Here is a 25,081-nt window from a genome sequence, read left to right on the forward strand (position 1 = left end):
GGGACATCTGTAATACTTTCAACAATAAAGATAAATTTAAAAAAATTGTTTTTATAAAAGACACTTATGAATTGCCAGAACTATATCATCTAAGATCATGTCAGGTCTAGGCCTATATGATTTTTTAAAATTTATCATTTAAAAATATATATGTTAGAAAACTGAATACAACAATACATTATATAAAAAGATTATACACCATGATCAAGTGGGGTTTATTCTGGGGATGCAAGGTTAGTACAATATCTGAAATCAATAAGTTTTGATACACCATATAAACAAAATGAAGAATAAGAACCACATAATCATATCAGTAAATGAAAAAAGACATTTTATAAAATCCAGCACCCATTTATGGTAAAAAAACAAAAACAAAAAACTTTCAGCAAAGTGGGAATAGAGGGAGCATACCTCAACATAATAAAGGCCATATATGACAAACCACCAGCCAACATCATATTCAATGGGCAAAAACTAAAACTATTTCCCCTAAAAACAGGAATAAGACAGGGATGTCTGCTTCCACCACTCTTATTCAATACTAGAGGCCTGGTGCATGAATTCGTGCACGGGTGGGGTCCCTCGGCATGGCCTGCAGGGATTGGGTCGAAACTGGCAGTCCAACTGACATTCCCACTCATCCTGGCACCACTGCACCTGACATGGGCCCACGCCCAGTCAGTCCTGATCTGGAGAGGCTTGCACCGCTATAGTTGCACTCGCCAGCCTTGAGTCTGGCCCCTGTTCCAAGGGGGCTGGGGGGGCCTGGGGCGCAATTGGCCCTCCGGGCGGGCAATGGGTTGCCCTTGCCGGCCCAGGATCTGGATCCATCCTGTTGATGTTCACGCCGGTTGTCAGGAGCCACCTGGCGGCTGCTTTTATATCATTTCTTCCTCGTGGAGCATCTAGGGGGGAAAGTGGCCACAGTGATGTCAGGATCATGCTGGCGGCACCAGTCCTTTGGTGCCTGGCCTGTTCTCTGGAGATTGTACCTGCAGGACTACTGAGGGAGTGAATGGCTGCTGCCAGGTGGGTGGGCCGCTTGGATGGGTCAGTCAGCTGAACAGCACTCCTGCTGTGAGAGCGCACTGACCACCAGGGGGCAGCTCCTGCGTTGAGTGTCTGCCCCTTGGTGGTCAGTGCACATCATAGCAAACAGTCGACCAGTCATTCAGTCATTCAGCCACTTAGGCTTTTATATATATAGATAGATAGTACGGGAAATCCTAGCCACAGCAATCAGACAAGAAGGAGAAATAAAGGGTACCCAAATTGTAAAGGAAGAAATAAAACTCATTATTTGCAGATGACATGATGCTGAATATAGAGAACCCTAAAGATTCCAACAAAAAAACTACCAGAACTGATCAATGAATTCAGTAAAGAAGCAGTATACAAAATAAATATACAGAAATCAGTTGCAATTATATACACCAATAATGAATATCAGAAAGGGAAACTAAGAAAGCAATCCCATTCACAATTGCTTTAAAAATACCTAGGAATAAATTTAACCAAGGATGTAAAAGACTTGTACTAGGAAAATTATAAGACACTGAAGAAAGAAATTGGAGAAGACACATATAAGTAGAAGCATATACCATGTTCATGGATTGGAAGAATTAATATTATTAAAACGTTTATACTACTCAAAGAAACCTACAGATTTAATGCAATTCCTATCAAGATAACAATGGAGCCTGGCTGGCGTGACTCAGAATGGTTGAGTGTCGACCTATGAACTAGGAGGTCACAGTTTGATTCCCGGTCGGGGAATATGCCCAGGTTTCAGGCTTGATCCCCAATATGAGGTGTGCAGGAGGCAGCTGATCAATGATTCTCTCTCATCATTGATGTTTCTGTCTCTTCCTCTTCCTTCCTCTCTGAAATCAATAAAAAATAATATTTTTTAAAAAGATTCCAATGTCATATTTCATAGAACTAGAACAAATATTCCAAAAATTTGTATGGAACCACAAAAGACCCTGAATAGTCACAGCAATCTTGAGAAAGAAGAACAAAGTTGGAGGAATCATGCTACCTGATATCAAACTATACTACAAAGCCATAGTAATCAAAACAGCCTGGTACTGGCACAAGAACAGGCAGATAGATAAATGGAACAGAACAGAGACCCCAGAAATTGACCCACACAATTATGGTCAATTAATATTTGACAAAGGAGACAAAAACATACAATGGAGTAGAGAAAGTCTCTTCAACAAATAGTGTTGGGAAAACTGGGCAAACATATGTAAAAAGATAAAACTAGACCACCAACTTACAGCATACACAAGGAGAAACTCAAAATGGATAAAAGACTTAAATGTAGCCCTAACCAGTTTGGCTCAGTGGATAGAGCGTCGGCCTGTGGACTGAAGGGTCCTAGGTTCGATTCCAGTCAAGGGCATGTACCTTGGTTGCGGGCACATCCCCAGTAGGGGCTGTGCAGGAGGCAGCTGATCGATGTTTCTCTTTCATCGATGTTTCTAACTCTTCTATCCCTCTCCCTTCCTCGCTGTAAAAAAATCAATAAAATATATTTTTTTTAAAAAAGACTTAAATGTAAGCCATGAAACCATAAAAATCCTAGAAGAAAACATAGGCAGTAAAATCTCAGACATCTCACGTAGCAGAATTTTTGGCAATACATCTCATAGGACAAGAGCAACAAAAGAAAAAAATATTCCAAAAATCTGTGTGGAACCACAAAAGAACACTGAATAGTCACAGCAATCTTGAGAAACAAGAACAAAGTTGGAGGAATCATGCTACCTGATTCAAACTGTACTACAAGGCTATCGTAATCAAAACAGCATGGTACTGGCATAAAAACAGACATATATAGCCCTAGTCAGTTTGGCTCTGTAGATAGACCGTAGGTCCACAGACTGAAGGGTCCAGGGTTTGATTCCGGTCAAGGGCACGTACTTCAGTTGCAAGCTTGATCCTGGGCCCCAGTCAGGATGTGTGAGGGAGACAACCAATCGATGTATCTCTCTCGCATCAATGTTTCTCTCTCTCTCTCTGTCTCTTCCCCTCCCTTCTACTCTCTCAAAAAATCAATGGAAAAATATCCTCAAGTGAGGATTTTAAAAAACAGACATATAGATCAATGGAACAGAATAGGGAGCCCAGAAATATGCCCACTCCTTTATAGTCAATTAATATTTGACAAAGGAGGGTAAAGACAGTCTCTTCAATAAATGGTGTTGGTAAAATTGGACAGATATATACAAAAAAAATGAAAGTAGGCCACCTTCTTACACCATACACAAGAATAAACTCAAAATGGATGGAATACTTAAATGTTAAACTCGAAACCATAAAAATCCTAGAAAAAATAGGCAGTAAAATATTGGACATCTCTCATAGCAATATTATTTTTCTGATATATCACCTCAGGCAAGGGAATAAAAGAAAAATAAACAAATGGGACTACTTCAAATTAAAAAGTTTTAGCACAGCAAAAGAAAACATCAACAAAATGACAAGACAACCCACTAAATGAGAGAACATATTGGCCAATGATGCATCTGATATGGAGTTAATATCCAAAATTTATAAAGAACTTATAAAGCTCAACACCAAAAATCCAAATAATCCTATTATATAAATGAGCAAAGGACCTAAATAGACACTTCTCTAAAGAGGTCGTACAGATGGCCAATAGACATATGAATAGATGCTCAATGTCACTAATCTTCAGAGATGCAAATTAAAACCACAACAAGATATCACCTCACACCTGTCAGAATGGTTATCATCAATAAATCAACAAACAAGTGCTGATGAGGATGTAGAGAAAAGGAAACCCTCGTGCACTTGTTGGTGGGAATGTAGATGGGTACAGCCACTGTGGAAAGCATTATGGAGTTACCTCAAAAAATTTAAAAAAATGGAACTGCCTTATGACCCAGTGATCCCACTTCTAGGAATATATCCCAAGAAAACAGAAACACCAATCAGAAAGGATATATGCATCCCTATGTTCATAGCAGCACAATTTACCATAGTGAATATTTGGAAGCAGCCTAAATGCCCATCAGCAGATGAATGGATTAGAAAACTGTGGTACATCTACACAATGGAATACTATGCTGCTGTAAAAAAGAAGGAATTCTTACCATTTGCAACAGCATGGATGGAACTGGAGAGCATTATGCTAAGTGAAATAAGCCAGTCAATGAAAGAAAAATACCACATGATCTCACTCATTCATGGATAATAAAGACCATTACAAACTTTTGAACAATAATAGATACAGAGGCAGAGCTGCCTCAAACTGATTGTCAAACTGCAGTGGGAAGGCCAGAGAGGGTTGGGGGGCAGAAGGGAGGGGAGTAAGAGATCAACCGAAGGACTTGTATGCATGCATATAAGCATAACTAATGGACACAAGACACTGAGGGGTAGGGGAGGCCGGTGGAATGTCAAGGGGGGGAAAAAGGAAACATATGTAATACTCTTTGTAATACTTTAAGCAATAAAACAAAATTTTTAAAAAAAATTTAAAAATGGAACTTCCTTATGACCCAGGAATTTTGCTTCTGGAAATATATCTGAAGAAACCCGAAACACTAATTTGAAAGAATATGTTGCACCCTTAGTTCATTGCAGCATTATTTATAATAGCCAAGATTTGGAAGCATCCCAAGTGTCCATGATTAGTTGGTAAAAAACAAACAAACAAAAAAACACACTGTGGTACATTTAAACAATAGGATTCTACTCGGCTGTACAAAAGAAGGAAATCTTACCCTTTTCGACAGCATGGGTGGACATGGAGAACATTATGCTAAGTGAAATAAGCCAGTCAAAGAAAGACAAGTACCATATGATTTCACTTATATGTGGAATCTAATGAACAAAATAAACTAACAAACAAAATAGAAACAGACTCATAGAGAACAGACTGATAGCTGTCAGAGGGGAGTGTTTGTTGTGGGGCTGGGTGATAAAGGTGAAGAGATTAAGAAAAAAAGTCATAAACACAGATAGAAATATGGTGATTACCAGAGGGAAAGGGGAGTCAGGGAAGGCAGAAGAGGGCATAGAGGGGATAAATGGTGATGGAAGGAGACTTGACTTGGGGTGGTGAACACACAATACAATATACAGATGATGTATTATAGAATTGTACACCTGAAACCTATATAATTTTATTAACCAATGTCACCCCAATAAATTCAATAAAAAGATAAAAATTAATTAAGAACTCTAAATACATACATATTCTTCAGCTCAGTCATTCTGACATCCCAGAGTAACTCCTGAGTTATCCTAGTTGAAGAGAACATGGGCTAGTTCAGTGGTCGGCAAACTGCGGCCCCTTGAGTGTGGCTCTTCCACAAAATACCACATGCGGGGGTGCACGTACAGTGCAATTGAAACTTCGTGGCCACACTCAAGGGGCCAAAGAGCCGCATGTGGCTCTCGAACCGCAGTTTGCCAACCACTGGGCTAGTTCATCTTCCAAGACTGACATGAAGTATACATGGGAGTATGCTGCTTCGTCTTAATATGGAGTCTTCCTATATATCCTTTCTCCCAGAGTTTATTAAAAATAGCCACTCTAGCATTTTTTCTCATTTTGCTCCTATGTTCTATTTTCTTGTTTTCCTTATTTTTCCTGTATTCTAAACATTGGCATTTTCTTTTATAGATTATCTATCCTACAAACAGCTTATCTTTTGAACACAATTTCAATTGCTCAGGTTGTCTAGCATTAAGAGGCGGTTTGGTTCAGGGAACATTTTCTAGAGCTGACTTTAGCACTTCTTTACCTCTTTTCATTCTCATAGTTACACTCAGTCCTTCACAGTGACATATATGATTTCTCAGGCACCTTTGTGCCTGATTTGATTTAATGGGTTTGAACTTAAGGAAAAAATATTTTATGTATCTATATCATGATTATTCCATTATCTTTGGGGGAATAGAAATGTTAATGGGAAGAAGGGCACTAACATCTATTAACTGTCCACTTTATTTTAGTAATTCCAAATGCATTATATATATTTTTCTCCATTATAGCCCTTTGGATAATGAAAAAAATATATCAGAAACTTAAAAACTTTCCCTAAGTTGTCCAGTTAGTAAAAAGCTAAACAAGATGAGTCCAGTCTGTCTGGCTCCCAGAATGCCAGAATTTTAAATTAATCCAATGTATAACATCACACCACAATTTAAATGACATAATAGCTTTACATGGCAATCACCCAGTCACAGTATCTTACAGGATTTTGTGAAGGAAGCATGATGGTTATTGTGGGAACAGGGTCAATCCAAATACCAAATCTATACTCATATATTTATAAACTCAGATATAATACCTGTATCAATCTAAAGTTTATGTATTTTCATTTTCAAGGGATAATTTTTATTGTTAACTAAACAAATATACAAGTATTTGTATCTTTTAGGATGATTATAAATAATTTTTAAAATTATATGCCAATATTTTACTCCACTGGGAAGTTGGCACCCCTTCCCCCATGTTGTTTAAGGGTCAACTGTACATTACTATCCCGCTAGAGTGTAAGCTACATGAAGGCATGAACTTTACCTCTTTTGTTCACTATTGTATCTCCAGCATCCAGAACATATGTCATATGATTTGTACTCAATAAATATTTGTTGAGTGCATCCATGAATTACTGGAAAGCAATCCATTCCACACAGTAAATGTTTATTCAACTTTCCAAGTTCTGTCACTTCGATGTTATGTAAAGGCTTCATGCCTCTACGTAGCATGAATGATCACAATCACCAGATGAGTGAAATAAGATATTCATGAGCATGATCACAAGCAAAAACCAATTTACATTGAGGAGAGGCGTGATACGGTCCTATCATCTCCAAAAAACAATGTTTCAGAGTTATGAGAGCCAAGAGACAAGGAGAGTCAATGCAAACTGTAGAAACCTTAATGAAACTTCTTCATATCTAGTGAAGTACTCTCAAGTGGCTGATGGGATAAATGATGATTCTGAGGATCCAGCAGGGGAGAAATGGTGCATACATAGGTGCTAGTCAATACACCTTCCCTGGCTGGAGCCCCACTTCTCTCTTGTGCCCTGACACTAAACAGAAAGCCTAGCAACAGAGGCTCTCAGGACCAGTGCTCACTGGTACTATCCTGGTGCTGATACCTGGCTTGTCTTTGAGAACTGGAAGTTCAATTAACCTCTCCACAGGCTCCCCCCTCTCTAAGTTTAGATTACCCCAGGTTTTGTCTGCAAAACCCAACTGAAATATTCCATAAAAAGAAAGAAGGCGAATCTTTGAAACATCAGACTTAATCAAACCAATCACTCTCCAAAAATCTTAGGAGAGCACTGAACATGTCTAATTCATCTGCCATTTTGTTCTTTCTTCCTCCAGCTGAGTCGAGGACTGTGAAACTCCCACTGTCACCACTACCCCCACACAATAAGTATGTCTCCTTGAATCTGAAGGGCAAAAGTACTCCCTGCCTCAGCCAGCAGTATTCACTCAGCACCAGAGGTTGAACCCTCACATTCAAGTAAACCGTCACAAATTTGGAGGTTGAAAATGACCCTGAAAAGAAAAATACACACAGCAAAAAGATGCAGCATTGCTCCTTGGAGATCCAATTGAAACTCCTGGGTCCTCCTCAGCAGATTTTTAAAAGTCATCTGCTCTCTCTCTCTCTCTCTCTCTCTCTCTCCCAAACACTTCTGAAAAGTAGCTAATGCTCTGGGAATTTCCTCAAATTGAGGACACAACCTGCCTCTTTGAGGTACCCTTCAGACCACCTCCTACTTCAATAGTGGGATAGACAATATGGAGGAGTTCAGGAAAGTATGCCAAATGATTCTCCAACTTTGCCTCCAAAATTAAGCCCTAGAAATCACTAAACAATACCCATCCCAATATAGACCTACTGCTCTTCAGACTGAGGTTTCAGGAAGCCTGCTTGTCAGGAAAGCACAATTGTAATTTGCCTTACATAGGACTGAAATATGACAGACTCTTTCCTAAAATGAAACATTTATGAAAATATGTTTAATCCATTTTTAGCAGCTCAATCATTTTTATTATGAAATAATATCTTTCATACTGAAAAAACTTTGCTTATTATAGCTTCTACACAATCTCAGCATCACAATACAACCAGCCTTTGGACTAATGTGGCAGCCAATTGCAAGACAGGAAATGGGTACAATATATTTTGGAACATAGAGATTCATATACACCATAATTTGATAATAAAATGATAAAAAAAAAAGTTTCAGCTGGTATGGCTCAGTGGTTGAGTGTCGACCCATGAACCAAGAGGTCACTATTCGATTCCTGGTCAGGGCACACGCCCGGGTTTTGGGCTCAATCCCCAGTTGGGGTGGGAGGATGCAGGAGGCAGCCAATCAATGATTCTCTGTCATTATTGATGTTTCTATTTCTCTTTCTCCCTTTCTCTCTCTGAAGTCAATAAAAACATAAAATATTTTTTTAAAAAAAGACAAAAGGATATGGGGAAAGGCTGAACACAACTTTGTACTTTTCCCAGACCAGAATGCTGAGGTCATCTTGAGAGAGAATGGTTTCCTGTTGGTACAGGGAACTCTTGAATGGGCATCTTCCTTGATGCTTATCAACTTCTAGGAGTAGCTTACCCAGCTCTTTGCCTCTTTTTTCTCCCTTCTTCTCCCAAGTGTCTTCTTCCAGCATCTTAGGAAAGCTGTATCCCTTCTTCATGACAGACAGACATTTGGTCATTGCTACAGCCTCTCATAAAAGGGGATCTTTCCTTCCAGCAAGCTGACCATGCTTTGCTCTCAGCACTCAGGGATCCCACGGGCACACAGGAGGTGACACCAAGACAATGAACCTGCCTTCCATTAGCCAAGAATTCCAGATGACTGAATGTGATGCCATAGGCCTAAGGGACAAGGGAAGGAAAACTGCTTCCTCCTTTCTCCTTATTACTATTACTCCATGCTGGACCTCTCTCTGCATGTCAAACTTCTCATTCTTATTTGACAGAGAAAGATACAGAGGCACTGTGCTTGAGGAAGTGTCTCTGGGTGCCCATGATGCATCTTTTAACAAATGTTCACCAATTGCCAATAATGTGCCATGCTCTGACCTGGGTCCTGGGGATTTGGTGGATAATGCATCTCTGCCCTTAGGGAGTTCATGGTATAGCCTTGTGGTATAGTGAGGGAAAAGTGCAAGTAAGCTGGCAACTATATGGAGTGTGAAGGATGTTGGGAAGAGAGAAGGCAAGGATCCTGCGGGAACACCTTGGAAGGTCTCCTAACCCAGACCTGGGGATGGCGGAGGGAGTTCAAGAAGTTCTCCTAGAGAAAGTGACAGCAAAACTTAGTCTAGAAGAATGAATAAGAGTGGATGAAAGAGTACTTAGGTAGAGGGGAACAACATGTGAAAGTACCTGGAAGCTGAAAAGACAGACAAGTCTAGATACATCAGTGGGACAAGCAGAGTGGCCCCTTGAACTTTAGCCCGAGAACAATAAGGAACAGTTGAGGCATCAGAGGGGGCATGATTAGGTTTGTTGGAGGGAGGGAGTTAAACAGAGAAGCCAAGTGCCTCCCAACACCCACCACCACCACCACCTGCCCTTAGCTCCCTAGCCTGGAGCCCTTCCCTGGGAGGTTCTGTAAGGCTTGGTTCCTATCTTTGGAGTGAGGATTATGATGATAAAAGAAAGCAAGGAGGGAGGAAGAGCAGGTAAAAAGGCTGCTAAAAGTGTTTATAGGAAAAATAATACTGTACTTGGTACTTATTGGCCATATAAGCATTATTTGAGGTTTGTAATCCTCCCAGTACCAATTCCAAAAACCCAACTTCCCCATCAACATTTCAGTGTGTATTATTTAAAATTGTCCTCCTTCCCTTTCATTTGTGGTTTTAAAATTCCTTCTCTTTAATAATTACACAGCCACAAGTCCCATCCATTATTGTCTTGTCATCATTAACCCTTCTAAGTACCCAATGGGTCCATAGAAGAGCTTAGAATCCCCACAAACCCCTCTCTGGTGAGGCAGGAGGCTGCAGTTAGCTCTGTGATTGACCCCTGTAAAGTGACACCAAACTGCCCCCCCCCCCGCAAGCACACACACACAGAACTCAGCAGAGCAGGTGTGTGAATTTCCAATAAAGAAGAAATTAAAACCCTTGGCTTTTCACTGCTGTAATTTAGGAAGAGAACGTGAGAGAATGGAGATGACAGGAGATTGAAAGAGAAATGGGGATGGAAAGAAAGTGAGAGCAAAATAAGAGGGGGAGGCAGACACAAGTGAGACAGAGAAGAAACAGGGAGGGAAATGGAGATGGAGAAAGGATAGATAAAGGAAAGCTCCAGAGAGAGAGGAAGGAAGAGTATGTAGGGGGTGGGGGAGGAGAGGGAGGGCAAGGTACTTGGGTAAGTGCCAGAGTAGGTTAGATTATGCATGAGGGAATTTGGGGAAGGATCCAGCAGAGGACATGGAGCTGCTGAACCACCTGGATGTTTGTAAGAAAATAAGGAGAGGTGAGGGTGGGGAAGGTCCACCCTCCCTGCCTTTCTCCTCTGTCCGTGGCTGCCAGCTGCTGGGTCATTGCTTTTGACCTCTTGACTCCTCTGAAGCTTACAAAGCCTGCTGTGTGTCAGTCCTGCCCTGGCCCTGCCAGGGACACCTACCTATCCCTTCCACAGTAGAGCCGGGCTAGAGAAAGGGTGTCAGAGAAAAGGGGATTCTGATAACTTCAGAGGGCCCACCAAGCTCGCCAGAGATGACCCAAGGGATGAAAGCAGGAAAAGGATGTGCATCTGCAAGGATGAAGGATATGAAGCAACCAGACAGACAAATGGACAGACTGCCAAGAAAGCAGACCAAATTTGTGAAGGACTCCAAAGTTCTGTATCCACCATCCCTGTGCCTCCACCAAGGGGATTGAGGAAAAGGCACCCCTGCCTCCTTCTATCCTCCTCTCAGACATGAAGCTGTCAGCTTGAGAATACCCAGTGGCTTCTCCACCTAAAGCCTCTCAGATCTTTTTCCCCTTTATAAAAATCATTAAGACTGCACAGTATGGGCCCCAGTGTAGCTCCAGGGTAAAAGGGAAGCTGCTGGGGAGCAGAAAGCAGGGCAGCCGGCATACACTCCTCCAGTTGGAGAGTTAGAAGCTGGACAGAGCAGCATCGGTAGCCCCAAGCCCCTCCCTAACACACTGATGAGCTCCAAAACCTACTCCAACTGCCAGCGACTGTATCTTTAAATTGCTGCTTTCAGAGGGTGCATCTGGGGGAAGGTGGGAGGAAGGGAAACATCTTTCTCCCAGTCTCCCTCCTCTTTCTCTTCCAAGACTCCCCAGGGTTTAGAGACTAGTTACTGCCCAAAGAAAATTTCTTCCAGCTCCTGCCACCGGCGGAGTCCAGGCTCTAGGCGAGCCAGAGCAGGAGCTGTTAGGGTTATCTATGTCAAGATCATTTCCAGGGAAAGAGTTCTGGCCCCTGACTGGTAACAGCAGGGCAGAGGAAAAAAGAGGAGAGAGGGAGAGAGAGAGAGAGAGAGAGAGAGAGAGAGAGAGAACTCCTAGCCTGGCCCCGCAGGCTCCTTGTGAGCTGACCAAATTGGAGGAAAGCTCTGTACTTTCGGCAGTCCCCTCAGGATATCCCCTCTCACCTTGGCAACCAGGCTGAGAAAGGGTTCTCCAGGGTCCCTGCAGAATGACAACTCGAGTTCCTGCAACCCTCTCCTTCCTTTTCCTCTGGACCCTGCCAGGGCAGGTCCTCCTCAGGTGAGCTGAGTGGGGGTAAGAAGGAGGTGCATGCAAACTCTGGCCGGGGGCAGCAGGGGCATTTGTCACAGTTTTTTCTAAGTTTGCAAAAACCCCACATTCTGGAGGGCTCCAGGGGAGGACACACATTCCCCCAATCAGGACCCAGGAGCCTTTCATGAAGTGGGTAAAGGCCCTGGAGCTAATAAGAAGGATTCTGCATGGGTGGGAGCTTTCTGGGCCTGGGGAGGGAGTAGGTAGCTAAGCCGCAGAACAGAGGCCATCTGTCCTGTCATCCAATTCTATCCCCCTACACTGCTCAGATTCCTAAAAATGACACCAACATCTGCCAGCTGCCCACTCAAGAGGCTTTGAGTAGCAGGGGCTTGCCCCAAACAACATCAGAATGAATCTAGGCTGACCAAACCTTGGATTTCTGCAGTCACCCTGCCTGTGTGCACATAGCTGCTCACTGTCCCTGGGTGGGCACTAAGTGTAAGTCATTTCCTGGCTAGGGAGCAAGACATGTTTTAGGTTCCCTATAAATGTCTCCCAACCCATTCCCACTTCTTAAACCAGGAAACAGTCTAGGTGAACAGGATGTGCTGAGGAAGAAAGATTGTTGTAGCTTGGGCTGAACTGGTCATAAGAACGGTACTTCCCAAAGTGGAGTTGGGTGAGGGCCACTGCAGTACTATCTTCCTCCTCTTAATTCAATAAACACACCAGAAATGCTTGCCTCTGAGGAGCCTCCTGCCTTACTGCTTGCATACATGTTGGCTGGCTGGAAGACAGGGATGCAATATCATGGGGGGGGGGGGGAAAATTTTTTCAAAGGGAAAAACAGCCCAAAGTGGAATGGCAACTCAGTTGGAGTTGATAGGAGGATGAGGCAGAAGTGGGAACCCAGCTGGGCCTTGCTGGACCTTCTGGAGGGGAGGGGAGGGGAGGCTATCTGGAGGCCCAAGCTTCAGTGGCAGCATTCCCGCTTGAGTAATTAAAGCAAGACAGGCCCTTAGGAAGTCTTGAATCCAATTTCTTTATTGTAAATATGGAAACTAAGGCTGAGAGAAGGGATATGACCTGTCTAAGGTCACTCAGGTACCCAGGAGCAGATCAGAGTTCTCTTCTTACCCCACTGCAGGGCCTTGCATGAGCAAGATTTTCAGCTCTGCAACCTTCTTCATCTGCCAGCATTTGGGTCTTCCCAGGAATGAAAGGGAGGAAGGTGTGGCTACACACAGTGATCTGCTCTCAGGTCCAAGACAAGGTAACCCCAGAATAAAGGGGCTAAAACAGTGATTGGAGCCCAAGACAGTGAATACCAAGGCTTGTGCCAGGGTCCTGGGGTTGGGGCTAGTAGGAGAGGTGACCTGAGAATGGGGCTGAGGAGGGGACAAGGGTCTGGTTGCTCCACAGACAGGTGGCTGGTGGCCAAAAGCAGCACCTGGCTGGTGTGGACAGCCTGTGGTGAAACCATGGACTTCTGCTTACTCCTGCATCACCACCAGCCTTCTTGGATTTTTAGTCTCCTTAGGCCACCTGCTCTCGCAGCCCCTACTTGGGGCCAAGGTGGCCTCTGTGTCAGGGTAAGGGCTTCCTCCCACTCAGGGGATTCAAGGAGGCAGGATTTTAGGTGGTCAGGGTATAGCTGCCACTGGTCTTCCCCCACTCTGGTTCCTTGGAAGCCCACCCTGACCTGCTTACATCATTGTATTGTGTTAGATGCACTTAGTTTTGAAGTCAATAGCTCTAGGTTTGAGTTTTAACTTTACCATTTACTAGCTCTCTGATTGTGAACAAGTGGCTTCACCTTGCTGGTATTCAGTTTCATTATCTATATAATGGGGATAATAATAGTACTTATTGAGAGGATTGATGTGAGAACTAAACTAGATAAGGTGAGAAAAACATTTAGTATGGTGCCTTAGCTATTTTTATTGTTGTATCCATCACTGGCGGGTATATAGATTTACTGGGAAAGAAGAGCCCGCTGGCTCAAAGGAGACTCGGACCCAGAAGAACCACAGTCACCCTGCCTCCAGCCTCACAGTGCAGCAGTGGAGGAGCTAGCTCTAGACCTGGAGCAGTGGTGATGGCAGGAGAAGCAAGAGGCAAAGGTTCCATCCAGGAGTACAGCCTGAGCTCAGGCCTTGAGCCCCACCCCTACCCTCAAGGCTTTCCTGAGGTCCTGGTCCCTCCTCTAGCTGTTGGCTGGTAAGCAGAAAAGCAGGCATGCAGAAGAGTCTTTGCTGCTCTTAGAGGGAAACTTGTCAAGGGAAAAAAAGGATGGCCTCTAGCTTAGGCCAAGCACACTGGCTCCTTCCTCAAAATCAAGCTGTTAGGAAGAAAAGATAGTAGTTGACCCTCTCAGCATAACCACCCTACTGGGAGGCTTTCCCATGCTCCTAGAACCCTGTTTCCCCACCTATTTCGTTGCCAAAGCATGTTTACCTGCCTGCAGTTGCCACAATCCTGAAATGAGTCCAGCTCAAAACAGCTTCCTGTCAGAGCAAATGCCAGAAGCCAAGCCTCCCTCTCCAGAAGCCAGCTTATAAAGCCTTAGTGGCTCAGCATGAAGGCCAAAAAACTGAAACCAACTCTCAGGGATGCTATTATCCTTGAGCCCTTCCAATCCTTTGCTAGGTCAGGTAGGCAAAATGTTGCCATGGCCACATTATTTTCAGTGAGTGGTCACTCTTCTTTGAGTGCATTCAAGGCATCTTCAGAAAGAGAACGCTGGATGAGCCTTAGATTTGAGTCCTGATCTTGCCACTCACCAGCTGTGAGATTTGGGGCAAGCCAGTCATCTTTCAATTTGTTTATTTATTTTATATTCTACATATAAGTGAGATTATACAGTATTTGCTTTCTCTGACTGACTTATTTCACTTAGCATAATACCCTGTAGGTCCATCCATGTTGTCTCAAATGTCAAAATTTCATTCCTTTTTATTGCTGTGTGATATTCCAGTGTATGTGTCTTCTTTATCCATTCATCTATCCATGTTCACCTAGATTTCTTCCATATATTAGCTATTATAAATAATTCTGCAATAAATATAAGGCTAACTATCTCTCTCTTCAAATGACTGTTTGTTTTCTTTGGATGAATACCCAGAAGTGGGATTGATGGATCATATGGTAATTCCACTTTTAATTTTTTTAGGAACTTCCATACTGTTTTCCATAGTGGTTGCACCAGTTTAGAGCCCCCATAAGTCCCTCCTCTTTTGGAAGCCTCAGTTTTCTCATGTGTAATGGAAATAATAGTCCTCACCCCCATCACACTGAGAATGGTGAGGGTAAAAAATCTAATATATGTGAAAGCCATTTTCTAGACCTAACTGGTGAACTGCCATGTTGGTTTATGGCGGTGGCACTCAGAGACGCATTCTGTCCCATCCTTCTTCCTGATGGGGAGATCAGCCAGAGGTGATTAGGAACAGGGGAGGAAAGGATCTGTGGTAAAGGCAGAATACAACTGGCCTCAGACATGTTATCTCTCCTGTCCAGGGTGGCCTTGGCAAAAGAGGAAATAGAATCTGGGACCAAGGGGTCCCAGACCATGTCGCCCTCTGATTTCCTTGACAAGCTTATGGGGCAGACATCTGGATATGATGCCAGGATTCGGCCCAATTTTAAAGGTAAGAATCATTCATTCTAAAAAAAACCCTCCCTTCCCTCACCTTTTTGGGGACACACTGCCAAGACAGCTCCTAATGCTTGAAATTGGAGGTACAAGGCTAGCTCTTACAATTCAGAAGGAGCTTCTCCTCCCTGTTGTCCATGGGCACTGCCCTCTCCTAGCAGTGTTCTAGCCTTAAGCTCAAGGAGGGAGTCCTGGAACCTGCTCCCAGCCACATGGAATGCCCTGCCGATGTGACTGTGCTTTGCTCCCTTAGGCCCACCCGTGAATGTGACCTGCAACATCTTCATCAATAGTTTTGGCTCCGTCACGGAGACTACCATGGTAAGGTCTCTCTGTTACCCACTTCCACTCTAATGTGAATGGGTGAAGCCCTCTAGGTAGCAAGCCTTCTCTCCCTCTGCTGTCCTCTTCCAGTTTCATGGTCATAGCTAAAGCTATGGTATGTGTAAAATTGGTCACTGGGAAGAATTCTTTCCCCAGTCCCTGGTTTCAGTGATAAAGGCAGATTATTCTAAGCAGGAGATGGTCCAGATTGGGAGGTAGCTTGTTGCAGAGCACAGGCTTTGGAATCAGAAAGCCTATGTTCAAATCCTGACTACCTCAAATAGCTGTGTGACCTTAGGCAGGTTACTTAAATCTCTGTCTCAGTTTCCTCATCTGTAACATGGGGGTCATTACAACACCCTCCTCACAGATTGGGTGTGAAATTTAAATGAGGTGGAACACATAAAGAAAGCACTTAGCAGACAACTTGGTGCATAGTAAGTGCTTAATAAATGTCTTTTACCTTTCCATCTTTGCCATATCAGCCCAAGACAGGCTCCTTCTCCAGTGGATAATGCCCATTGCCTCTGAGATGTGATCTCAGCATTTCCATCTCATGTCCCTCCTGTCCATGTATGGCTTGCTGGGCTCCTGGAATATCACTGCCTCAGATGGACCCATATCTGCACCCTTGCAGGACTATCGGGTGAATGTCTTCTTGCGGCAGCAATGGCACGACCCACGACTGGCCTACCAAGAATATCCTGATGACTCCCTGGACCTTGACCCTTCCATGCTGGATTCTATCTGGAAACCAGACCTGTTCTTTGCCAATGAGAAGGGGGCCAACTTCCATGAGGTGACCACAGACAACAAGTTACTGCGCATCTTCAAGAATGGGAATGTGCTCTACAGCATCAGGTATGTGGGAGAGTTTGGGTCAAAAAGAAGCTAGGTGGAATCTGAGGGGTGGAAGGGGGTCCCCTGTGTTGTACTTGGCCCCAGTGAACCAATGTCACTTCTTTCTTACTGTCCCTGCCAGGCTGACCCTCATTTTGTCCTGTCCAATGGACCTCAAGAACTTCCCCATGGACATCCAGACCTGCATAATGCAACTGGAGAGCTGTAAGTGTCCCTAGAGAGCCACAGAGCAAGGCCTGGGATCCTAGCTAGTTAACTCCATCTCATGATATTCCAGACAGGAAAAGGGCATCCCAGAGTGGGGAGGGACATCGCCAAGCACACACAATTTTTGACACAGATGAGACTAGAAGCCAGGGCTCACTAACACCCAACCCAGTGTGTTTTTCCATTCCCACACAATTTGCTGACCTGGCTGTTTCATAGGGCTGGGAATGGGAAGGCCCATCTTATATACAAATTTCCTTATGCTTGTTATGAGGGGCCATTTAAGGGGCACTTCCTCTGCCCAAAATACTTTCCCTCTCACAGTGCCTGAAGTAATTCTACTTCAACTCCCCCTGAGTTAAGACATTCAAGATGCCTGTAAAACTGCCAGAGTTGGCAGGGGTGGGGTACTCTTTGAATCCGAATACTCCATGAACACAGATAACTTTTGTAGAGAGGTGGAAGAGGACAGTTCTAGGCTTAGGACAGTGTCGAGGGTGGCAAAGTCAGCCAAGATCTACTCTATGGCAGAGGTTCCAGCCTGCAGGGACTGCCCCAAGTACAGAGAAGCTAAAGGACAAGGTTGAACCATCACCTATGTCCACTCTTTGCCATCACATGGGCAAGGTGAGACTTTGAGATCAGCAGACATCCACTCAGTCCTCAGAGAACAAGGCTCGGTAAGCTGTTTCCAGCATGTAATAAGTTTGTCAGCTAGAATGTGCCATATGTGGTCAGCTCTTTAGAGTTCATAAACCAATTTCATGACCAGGTTCCCATTACCCTCCCACAATTCTAAAAAATAGGTAGAGCATTTTACAGAAGGGAATGGGACTTTCCTAATATGACAAGCTACTCTGGGTCAAGGCCCTACTCTGGACATATGTGAGCCTTGGTGTTTCTGCTTCCATTTCTATCTGACATGTGTAAATATGGCCATAGATGTAACAGGAGCCTTCACAAACTTCTCTCTGTGAGCAACTTGGCATGTTCAGATGTTAGCTCTCCATTTTCCTCAGTTCAGGGCTCCAGCTAAAAGTCTATGTTGTGCACATTATCCCACGCATAACTGGCAGGGTATAAACAGCTCTTCCTCTCTGGGGTGAGGTAGCAGAAGCCTTGGCTCTCAGGCTGGCTCTGCTTGAGACATGTGGTTGGTACACATGCTTACTTCCCTGGGTTTGAGATATGGCAGGAGGTTCCCAGCTGGATTCCTTGACATCTTTCCAACCTTTTGACCTGCTTTCTAGGTCTGCCAGAATAATTTCTCTTTGGGCCTTTCCAATGCCTGAGAACTAGGTAGGAGAGAAGCTGGAAATATTTCTGATTTGCCCACTTAGGATGGGCCTATGAGACAATTGACCAAGTAATCTCTTCAGAAAGGTTTCCCTTCCCCAGATGAGCATGGAGCTCCTAAAATCCAGGCCTTACTCCTCATCTGTTCTTTCTGGCCAGTTCTAACCCTCACCCTACCCCTATCCAACACCCACAATCTGCAACCCTCTGTCATCTCTGTCACTTTCAGTTGGCTATACCATGAATGACCTCGTGTTTGAGTGGCTGGAAGATGCTCCTGCTGTCCAAGTGGCTGAGGGGCTGACTCTGCCCCAGTTTATCTTGCGAGATGAAAAGGATCTAAGCTATTGTACCAAACACTACAACACAGGTAAAAAAAAACAAAAACCCAGGGTCTTTACTGGCTGAGTCAAAGGAGGGCCTCCAGATGGGAGGAAAGGGGGCAAGGCAGCCAACTTCTATGGAAGGTTCAGTCTATGTCAGACATAGTGTTAAGTGCTTTATATTCCTCATCTCATTATGGTAGGGGTTATCAGCCCCATTTTTCTGAAAGGGCAAACTGAGGTTCTAAGAAGTTAAATCAATTGCTCGAATCATACAGCTACTAAATGACTGATTTAGAATTCAAATTCAGATTGATCTAATTCCAAAGCCCATGTTCTTGTCCCTGTCACATGCTACAGAGCAAATGGGCCTGTGCCACTGAATGGAAAGAGTGTTCCACCTGTCTTGGGGTCAACTTCATGGGGAAGGTTGGTGAAGATACCTCTGGAAGTAGTCAATGACTGGGCTGAACCAGGAAGGAACAGGCCTCAGGGCACTTGCCAGCTTCTTTTCCACACCTCCTACTACTGCCTAACTCTCTTGAACTAGCTTGTCTTCCCAGGTATGAAATATGGGCTAGCGGGTAGAGAGGAGCTGCCAGAGCATCTGCCCCCTGCTGCTTTCTCAATTCCCTTGGCAATTTCGCTGCTAAGACTTATAACCCTGAGATAGAGATCACAGGGTGAAGAGGAGAGATCCTAGGTACCTCCTATGGTGTGCCACCCTATGAATATGTGAGTTTCTGTGTAGGGAGTGAAGAGAGGAATGGACCATTGAATTTTTTTAAATGCTGGTGGGAGTGGAAATTGGTATAACCTTTATTGAGGGGGGAAACCTGGCAATTTGTATGTAGTCCCCTGGGGAGCTTATTCAAATGTTGATTCCTGGGCTCTCCCCCTCAGAGATTCTGGTCTGCATTTGAACAAACCATCCTGAGCATTCTGATGCAGGTGGTCCAGGGGGCATGTTTTGAGAAACTTTAGAACAGCCTTGGGCAAACTACGGCCCCGCGGGCCGGATCCGGCCTTTTGAAATGAATAAAACTAAAAAAAAAAAAAAAAGACCGTACCCTTTTATGTAATGATGTTTACTTTGAATTTATATTAGTTCACACAAACACTCCATCCATGCTTTTGTTCCGGCCCTCCGGTCCAGTTTAAGAACCCATTGTGGCCCTCGAGTCAAAAAGTTTGCCCACCCCTGCTTTAGAAGCTAAAAATGTTTTCCTCCGTGTTGATCCAGGAATCCCCATTCTTTGGAATTTATTATAAGGAAATATTTTAAAATATCATATTGACTTTAGATCCCAAGAAGGCTCCTGGGTCACTGTTTATACTAGCAGAAACATGGAATTGTTGTAGATATCCACCAATAGGACAGAGGTTAAGTAAATTATATAGTGCCTCATTACCCAGATGTTTAATAGGATGCTTGCAAGTTGCTATAGCAACAGGGGAAATTACAAGTGGAAAAGGCTTAGATTCAAAGTTGTATAAACAGAATAATATATTGTGGTAAAAGAAACAAATCAAAAGCACGTGGTTAAAAATTCTGGAAGGAAAGAGCACAAAATGTTTTTAAAGTAGTGTGATGTATTTAGATAAGAGCAAGAACTTTGGAGTCAGAGCAGAGCTTGAGTTCTGGCTCCACCATTTACCAGTTGGGTACCCTTGAAAAGCATAACTTGATCTCTTCAAGCCTCAGTATTTCTATCTGTAAAATGGAAAATAATGTTTTCCTGCCCTAAAGAGTTTCTATGGGATTTAAATGAGACAAACTTAATAAAGTCAGAGTACTTAGTAGGGGCTTGTCAGCTTATGAATATTATTCCTTCTCTACTTCTCACTCTTTTCTGTACTAAACAAGTGTGAATTTTGTCATTACAAACAAAACTGCTATAACCAATAAAAAAAGAAGAAAAGAAAATATGGATACCTAGCAAAGGCATGTCATGACAAGAAGCCCAGAGTGAGGTGAGGTGGGCTGGACTAGGGGAGCAGTAGGAGATCACAGCATCACACAGCATGTCAAACACATAATCAGTCACTCATGAAATCACCAGCCTTGAGGAATAAGACAGGCCTGATAACAGCAAGCCTAAGCCAAAATAAAATAACAGTATACACATCCTCTGCTTTTTGCTTTGGTTATTCTGAACCTCTGCCTCTAAGAGAAGCTCTGAGCTAGTGTTTTCTTAGTCTCAGGGTGTGGGAAGCAAGGCAAAATAAAGATGGCTGGCAGAGGAGGCAAAGCATTGGTACATGTGCCTGGAGCTTTTGTTGGTGGACTAGAATGCTGCTGCCCAATACTCTGTAGGAACCAACCCGCTGCATGCTGTCCACAGCTGGTCTCTCTTAGACATTGTTTCCAGATGTTTGCTAGTCAGCTGCTCTCACTTGCTTAAGACATGGATAGTGTTTAATTCAGTGAATCATTGTTGTTAGAGAGTTTCTAGGGTACCAGCAAGGCTTCTGAGATTTGAGTGGAGTCTAAGCTCACTGCTTTCTTAATAATGATGGTAGTACCAGCTACCTATGTGCTCAACACCAAAAATACATTATCTCATTTAATTCCCACAATAGCCCAGTGATGAAGTTGATATTGTTACTACTCTGTTTTACAAGCAAGGAAACTGGAACTCAAAAAGGTTAGGTGTTTTCCCTGAGGTCACATAACTAGTAAATGGAAGATTCAGAATTCAAGCCCAGGCAGTCTGTCTCTGCAGCCCTTCTGCTCTTAATCCTCTTGTAGTGATATCATGTGGAAGGCCTTCTGCTGGAAACTAAAATGCTGGGAGCAGGAGGTCAAGTCCTTGATGGCTGCTCTGAGAGCTTCCTCAAAACACATTTGGCACTCCCTGGGACCATTTTGAAGATTCATTTATTGGTCCAGCTGAGGAACTCAGAGGCTAGCCCTCGGAGATAAGACTGCCCCAGTCCTGCCTCTCAGGCTCAGCTGCAGGCTGGGGACCTGGGGCCTCATAACTCACCTCTTTCCTTGCAGGGAAATTCACCTGCATTGAGGTAAAGTTTCACCTGGAACGGCAGATGGGCTACTATCTGATTCAGATGTACATCCCCAGCCTACTCATCGTCATCCTGTCCTGGGTTTCCTTCTGGATCAACATGGATGCTGCACCTGCCCGTGTGGGTCTAGGCATCACGACTGTGCTCACCATGACCACTCAGAGCTCTGGCTCCCGAGCCTCTTTGCCAAAGGTGAAGAGACATGCAATAGAACTTGCTTGCCATAGAGTTCCCTGTTTCCCATTCATCCCAAGTCCCACCTGCTCACTATTTTCCTTGGATTTAAGGTAGAGAAGAGCCATTGAGCAAGAACAAGTGGCTGCTTTCTCTTCCTCCATAACATACGGCTAACAGTGTGGAAGCTGGGGTCATGGATGCTGTCTGGCTAGGGAACAAGTGGAGATAGTGCCTGATTTACTTTGACTTTCACCAGGAAATACTAGCATGTCTAAAATCAAAAGACCCTTAGCAAGTAGGAAGTTTCCCTCCCCCATGGTACAGATGAGGACAATACAGCCCAATACAGAATGACCTTCTCAAGGTCATGGCCCAAAAGAAACAAAGAAATATAAGCATTTTAAACCAAAAGCTGTCTCTCACTATGTCAGAAATCAGATACTATTACAAAGAGCTCTAGAGACAATGTCTGTTCTTTTAGGGTATGAAAAAGTTGAGGTAGCAAATAGTGATTAAAATCAGTGGACTCTGCTCATCTGGGGCCTGATGATATTTTGATTATGCTAAAAGATTTGTGCTGATGGGACTGGGCTAGGATCTCCCTGCCTTGTGTCTTCATGTATGGAATTTAGAGGTCACCTCAAAGTCCTTATGGTCAGCAAGTCTCTGAAAAAATCAGGGAGAAAGCCTATCCATTCTATAAATATTTAATGAGCATATACTATGTACCAGACACTGCACTAGGCCACAGACAAATTATGGGAAGCAAAAACAAAAGAATTCCTTGTGTATTTTACAATGAACATATTCCCTCTTATTCTGATTTGATGGGAACCAGGACCTGTGATCTCTCATCTCCTAGTGCTCATTCCTAATAAGTTTACCGGGGACTTAAAAAGGGAGTAATCTGGACATCCATAGTAAATTTACCAATTTGCTAAATGAGGGTGAGTAGTGGTTAAGAGGGATTAGAGTCGGGCATATTTGAGCTTAAGTCCCAGCATTATCGTTTACTAATGGTGACCTTAGGAAAATTTCTAAACCTTTCAATCTCCTCTCCTGTAATATGGGAATAAGAATATTACCTCTTCCAAAAACAAGGGTGAAAAAATAATATTACCTCTTCTAGAGGGTTATTAAAAAATAAATAAGACAATGTATTAACACAGAAGAGTGTTTGGCAAATAGTAACCACTCAATAAATGCTAGCTATTATTGTAATTATTAGTTGTCAGGGTAGAAATAACTGAGTGGTAGATCTAGAGCTAAAGCAGCTGGTGATGATCCCAATTATTTTTAAGATACCAGTAAATATTTGAGGTGGACCAACACCTTTAGGGGTAATTGGTGACAAAGTTCAAATTAGTATCAAGTGTCCCAGGGGAAATTGTCAGAGATCTTTTCCTATGATTATGTTTTCTAAATGGCCAGGGGTATTAAGGAGGGTCTATGATGGTCGTTTTGTGCTAATGGCCTTGCATGAAGACCAGAGGCAGAAAAGTAGTTCAGACCTAAGAACCCTGCCCTAGTTTACTGCCACAGCCATGCAAAGAGATTCTTCTCTAACTCATTCTGTCTTGTCCTCTCGGCAGATTTTGATGACCTTTTTGTTGACCTATTATCCAGTAAGCAAAAGATGAAGACATGTACCCCAAACAAAAGTTTCACTGACCAGCCCCACAGAACAAGGGACTGAGTAAATCAGGGAGCTTCTGCTCATTCTTGAGTTTGTGCAATATTAAATTTGGTGAAAGCCCCAAGGAAAGAGGTGGGGCCAGGTCAGGGGCTTCTGAAAACCACGCCAATCCCACCCCAGTACAACTTTAGTGTGGAGGATGAGAGAAGCAGAGGCTCACTTTGTGAAGGAACTCGGCTGGGATAGTCATTCCTCATGTCCCCAGGAAACTACTTCTTCATTGCCATATGGGGGTTCCCAAAGGCATTGATCTCTGTCTCCTTGCCATTCTTGATGTATGCAATGCCAGGTGTCTCAGTGTAGAATTGAAAGGCTAAATGGAATATTCTACCAGTGACTGGAAGATTAGACCTAAAGCCACAACAGTTGGAGAAGTGACCCAATTCTCTCAAGATCCTGCAATCTAAATGGCCCATAGTTCTTGGGGTAGGTAGTAGTGAGGAGGACAAAAACAGGAAAAAGAAACCAGTACAGAAAAATACATTGCTAAACCACCCACTCATTCATCCATCCATCCATTCTTTCAAAAAATATATACTTATGTGCCAGACACTCAGCTAGGCACTGGGATTGAACAGTGGATATGATAGAAATAGTCCATGCCATCCAAGAGTTCAGTCTAGTGAAGGAAATGGCCAGTTGTATTTGATGGATGCTAAGAAATTGTAAGTAACATGGGCACATAGAGCAGAGGCAACCAATCCAGATTGGAATGTTTAAGAAAGACTTCCCAAAGAATGTGGTATCTGAAGTGAATAGTAGAGTAAAAGTTATTGAGGTAAGAGAGACAGGAAGATATTGTCTCCTGGGGAAACTACTGAAATAGTTCACCATGGCAGGATCATAGATTGCAAGGGGTAAGATGGAACTGAAGAAGTAGGCAGAGGTAACTAAGATGTTACACTATGGGAAGTATAGACTGTATTGTAAGGGTACTGAAGAGCTAATGAAGGGTTGGTAGCAGGGGAGTGATATAATCACATTTACATTTTGAAAACAAAACTCTAGCTACTGTTTTGAAAACAGATTGGAGATGGCAAGCATAGAGAAGTTTCCATAGCCGGGGTGGGTAGCACTCTCTGAGGACCCCTTCCCTGTTCTGCTCTCCTGTGTAGGATATGAGGCCCCAACTTGCCACTGAGCTCAATTCCTTAGCAGAGGACTCTCACAAAGAGCTGGAGGAAAAACCACAATGTCAAGGGAAGAACAGGGGTGGAGGAGGGAAAGGGAGGAACTCCTAATATGATATTGAGACTTCAGCCTAGGTAAATGGCAGTGTCACCAAATCAAAAGCTCAGAAACCCTAACCCCAAGATTATGCCTTCTCACTGGGTGATCTTGGCTAAGACTTCTTCTCTTAGGCCTCAACTGTCCTCACATGTCTCATAGGGGAATAACGAACCCTGACCAATTACCACCATGGTTGTGAGAACTCTAGAAAATAAAAGGGGGAAAAAAGAAAAGGGCCAACAAATGCAACACTCATGTTGTTTGCTATTTATTGAAAGAAAAGACTCAGAAGATGCCTTTGTCAGTGTTGTTCACTGGTTAGAGCATCAGCCTACACAACAAAAGGTCACAGGTTCGATTTCCAGTCAAGGACACGTACCTGGGTTGTAGATTTGATCCCCAGCCCCAGTCAGGGTGCATGCAGGAGGCAACCAGTCTATGTGTCTCTCTCACATTGATGTTTCTTTTTCTCTCCCCCCCATCTCTTCCCTCCCTCCCTTCCTCTCTTTCTAAAAATCAATGGGAAAAAATATCCTCAGG

The 25,081-nt window shown here is 43.5% G+C and overlaps 1 protein-coding gene across 1 annotated transcript in view; it reads left to right on the top strand.

The window, feature by feature from the left end:
- The first annotated feature begins 11,698 nt into the window (after positions 1-11,698).
- GLRA4 (glycine receptor, alpha 4) overlaps positions 11,699-25,081 on the top strand; it is a 19,783-nt gene continuing 6,400 nt past the window's right edge. The window contains exons 1-7 of the mRNA XM_005868124.1: positions 11,699-11,769; positions 15,265-15,395; positions 15,654-15,721; positions 16,362-16,585; positions 16,707-16,789; positions 18,318-18,458; positions 21,416-21,630. Of these exons, the coding sequence (XP_005868186.1) occupies positions 11,699-11,769; positions 15,265-15,395; positions 15,654-15,721; positions 16,362-16,585; positions 16,707-16,789; positions 18,318-18,458; positions 21,416-21,630 (933 nt within the window). The remainder of the gene's footprint in view (positions 11,770-15,264; positions 15,396-15,653; positions 15,722-16,361; positions 16,586-16,706; positions 16,790-18,317; positions 18,459-21,415; positions 21,631-25,081) is intronic.

The sequence above is a fragment of the Myotis brandtii genome, unplaced genomic scaffold, assembly GCF_000412655.1.
Source record: "Myotis brandtii unplaced genomic scaffold, ASM41265v1 scaffold2637, whole genome shotgun sequence".
Taxonomy (NCBI): Eukaryota; Metazoa; Chordata; class Mammalia; order Chiroptera; family Vespertilionidae; genus Myotis; species Myotis brandtii.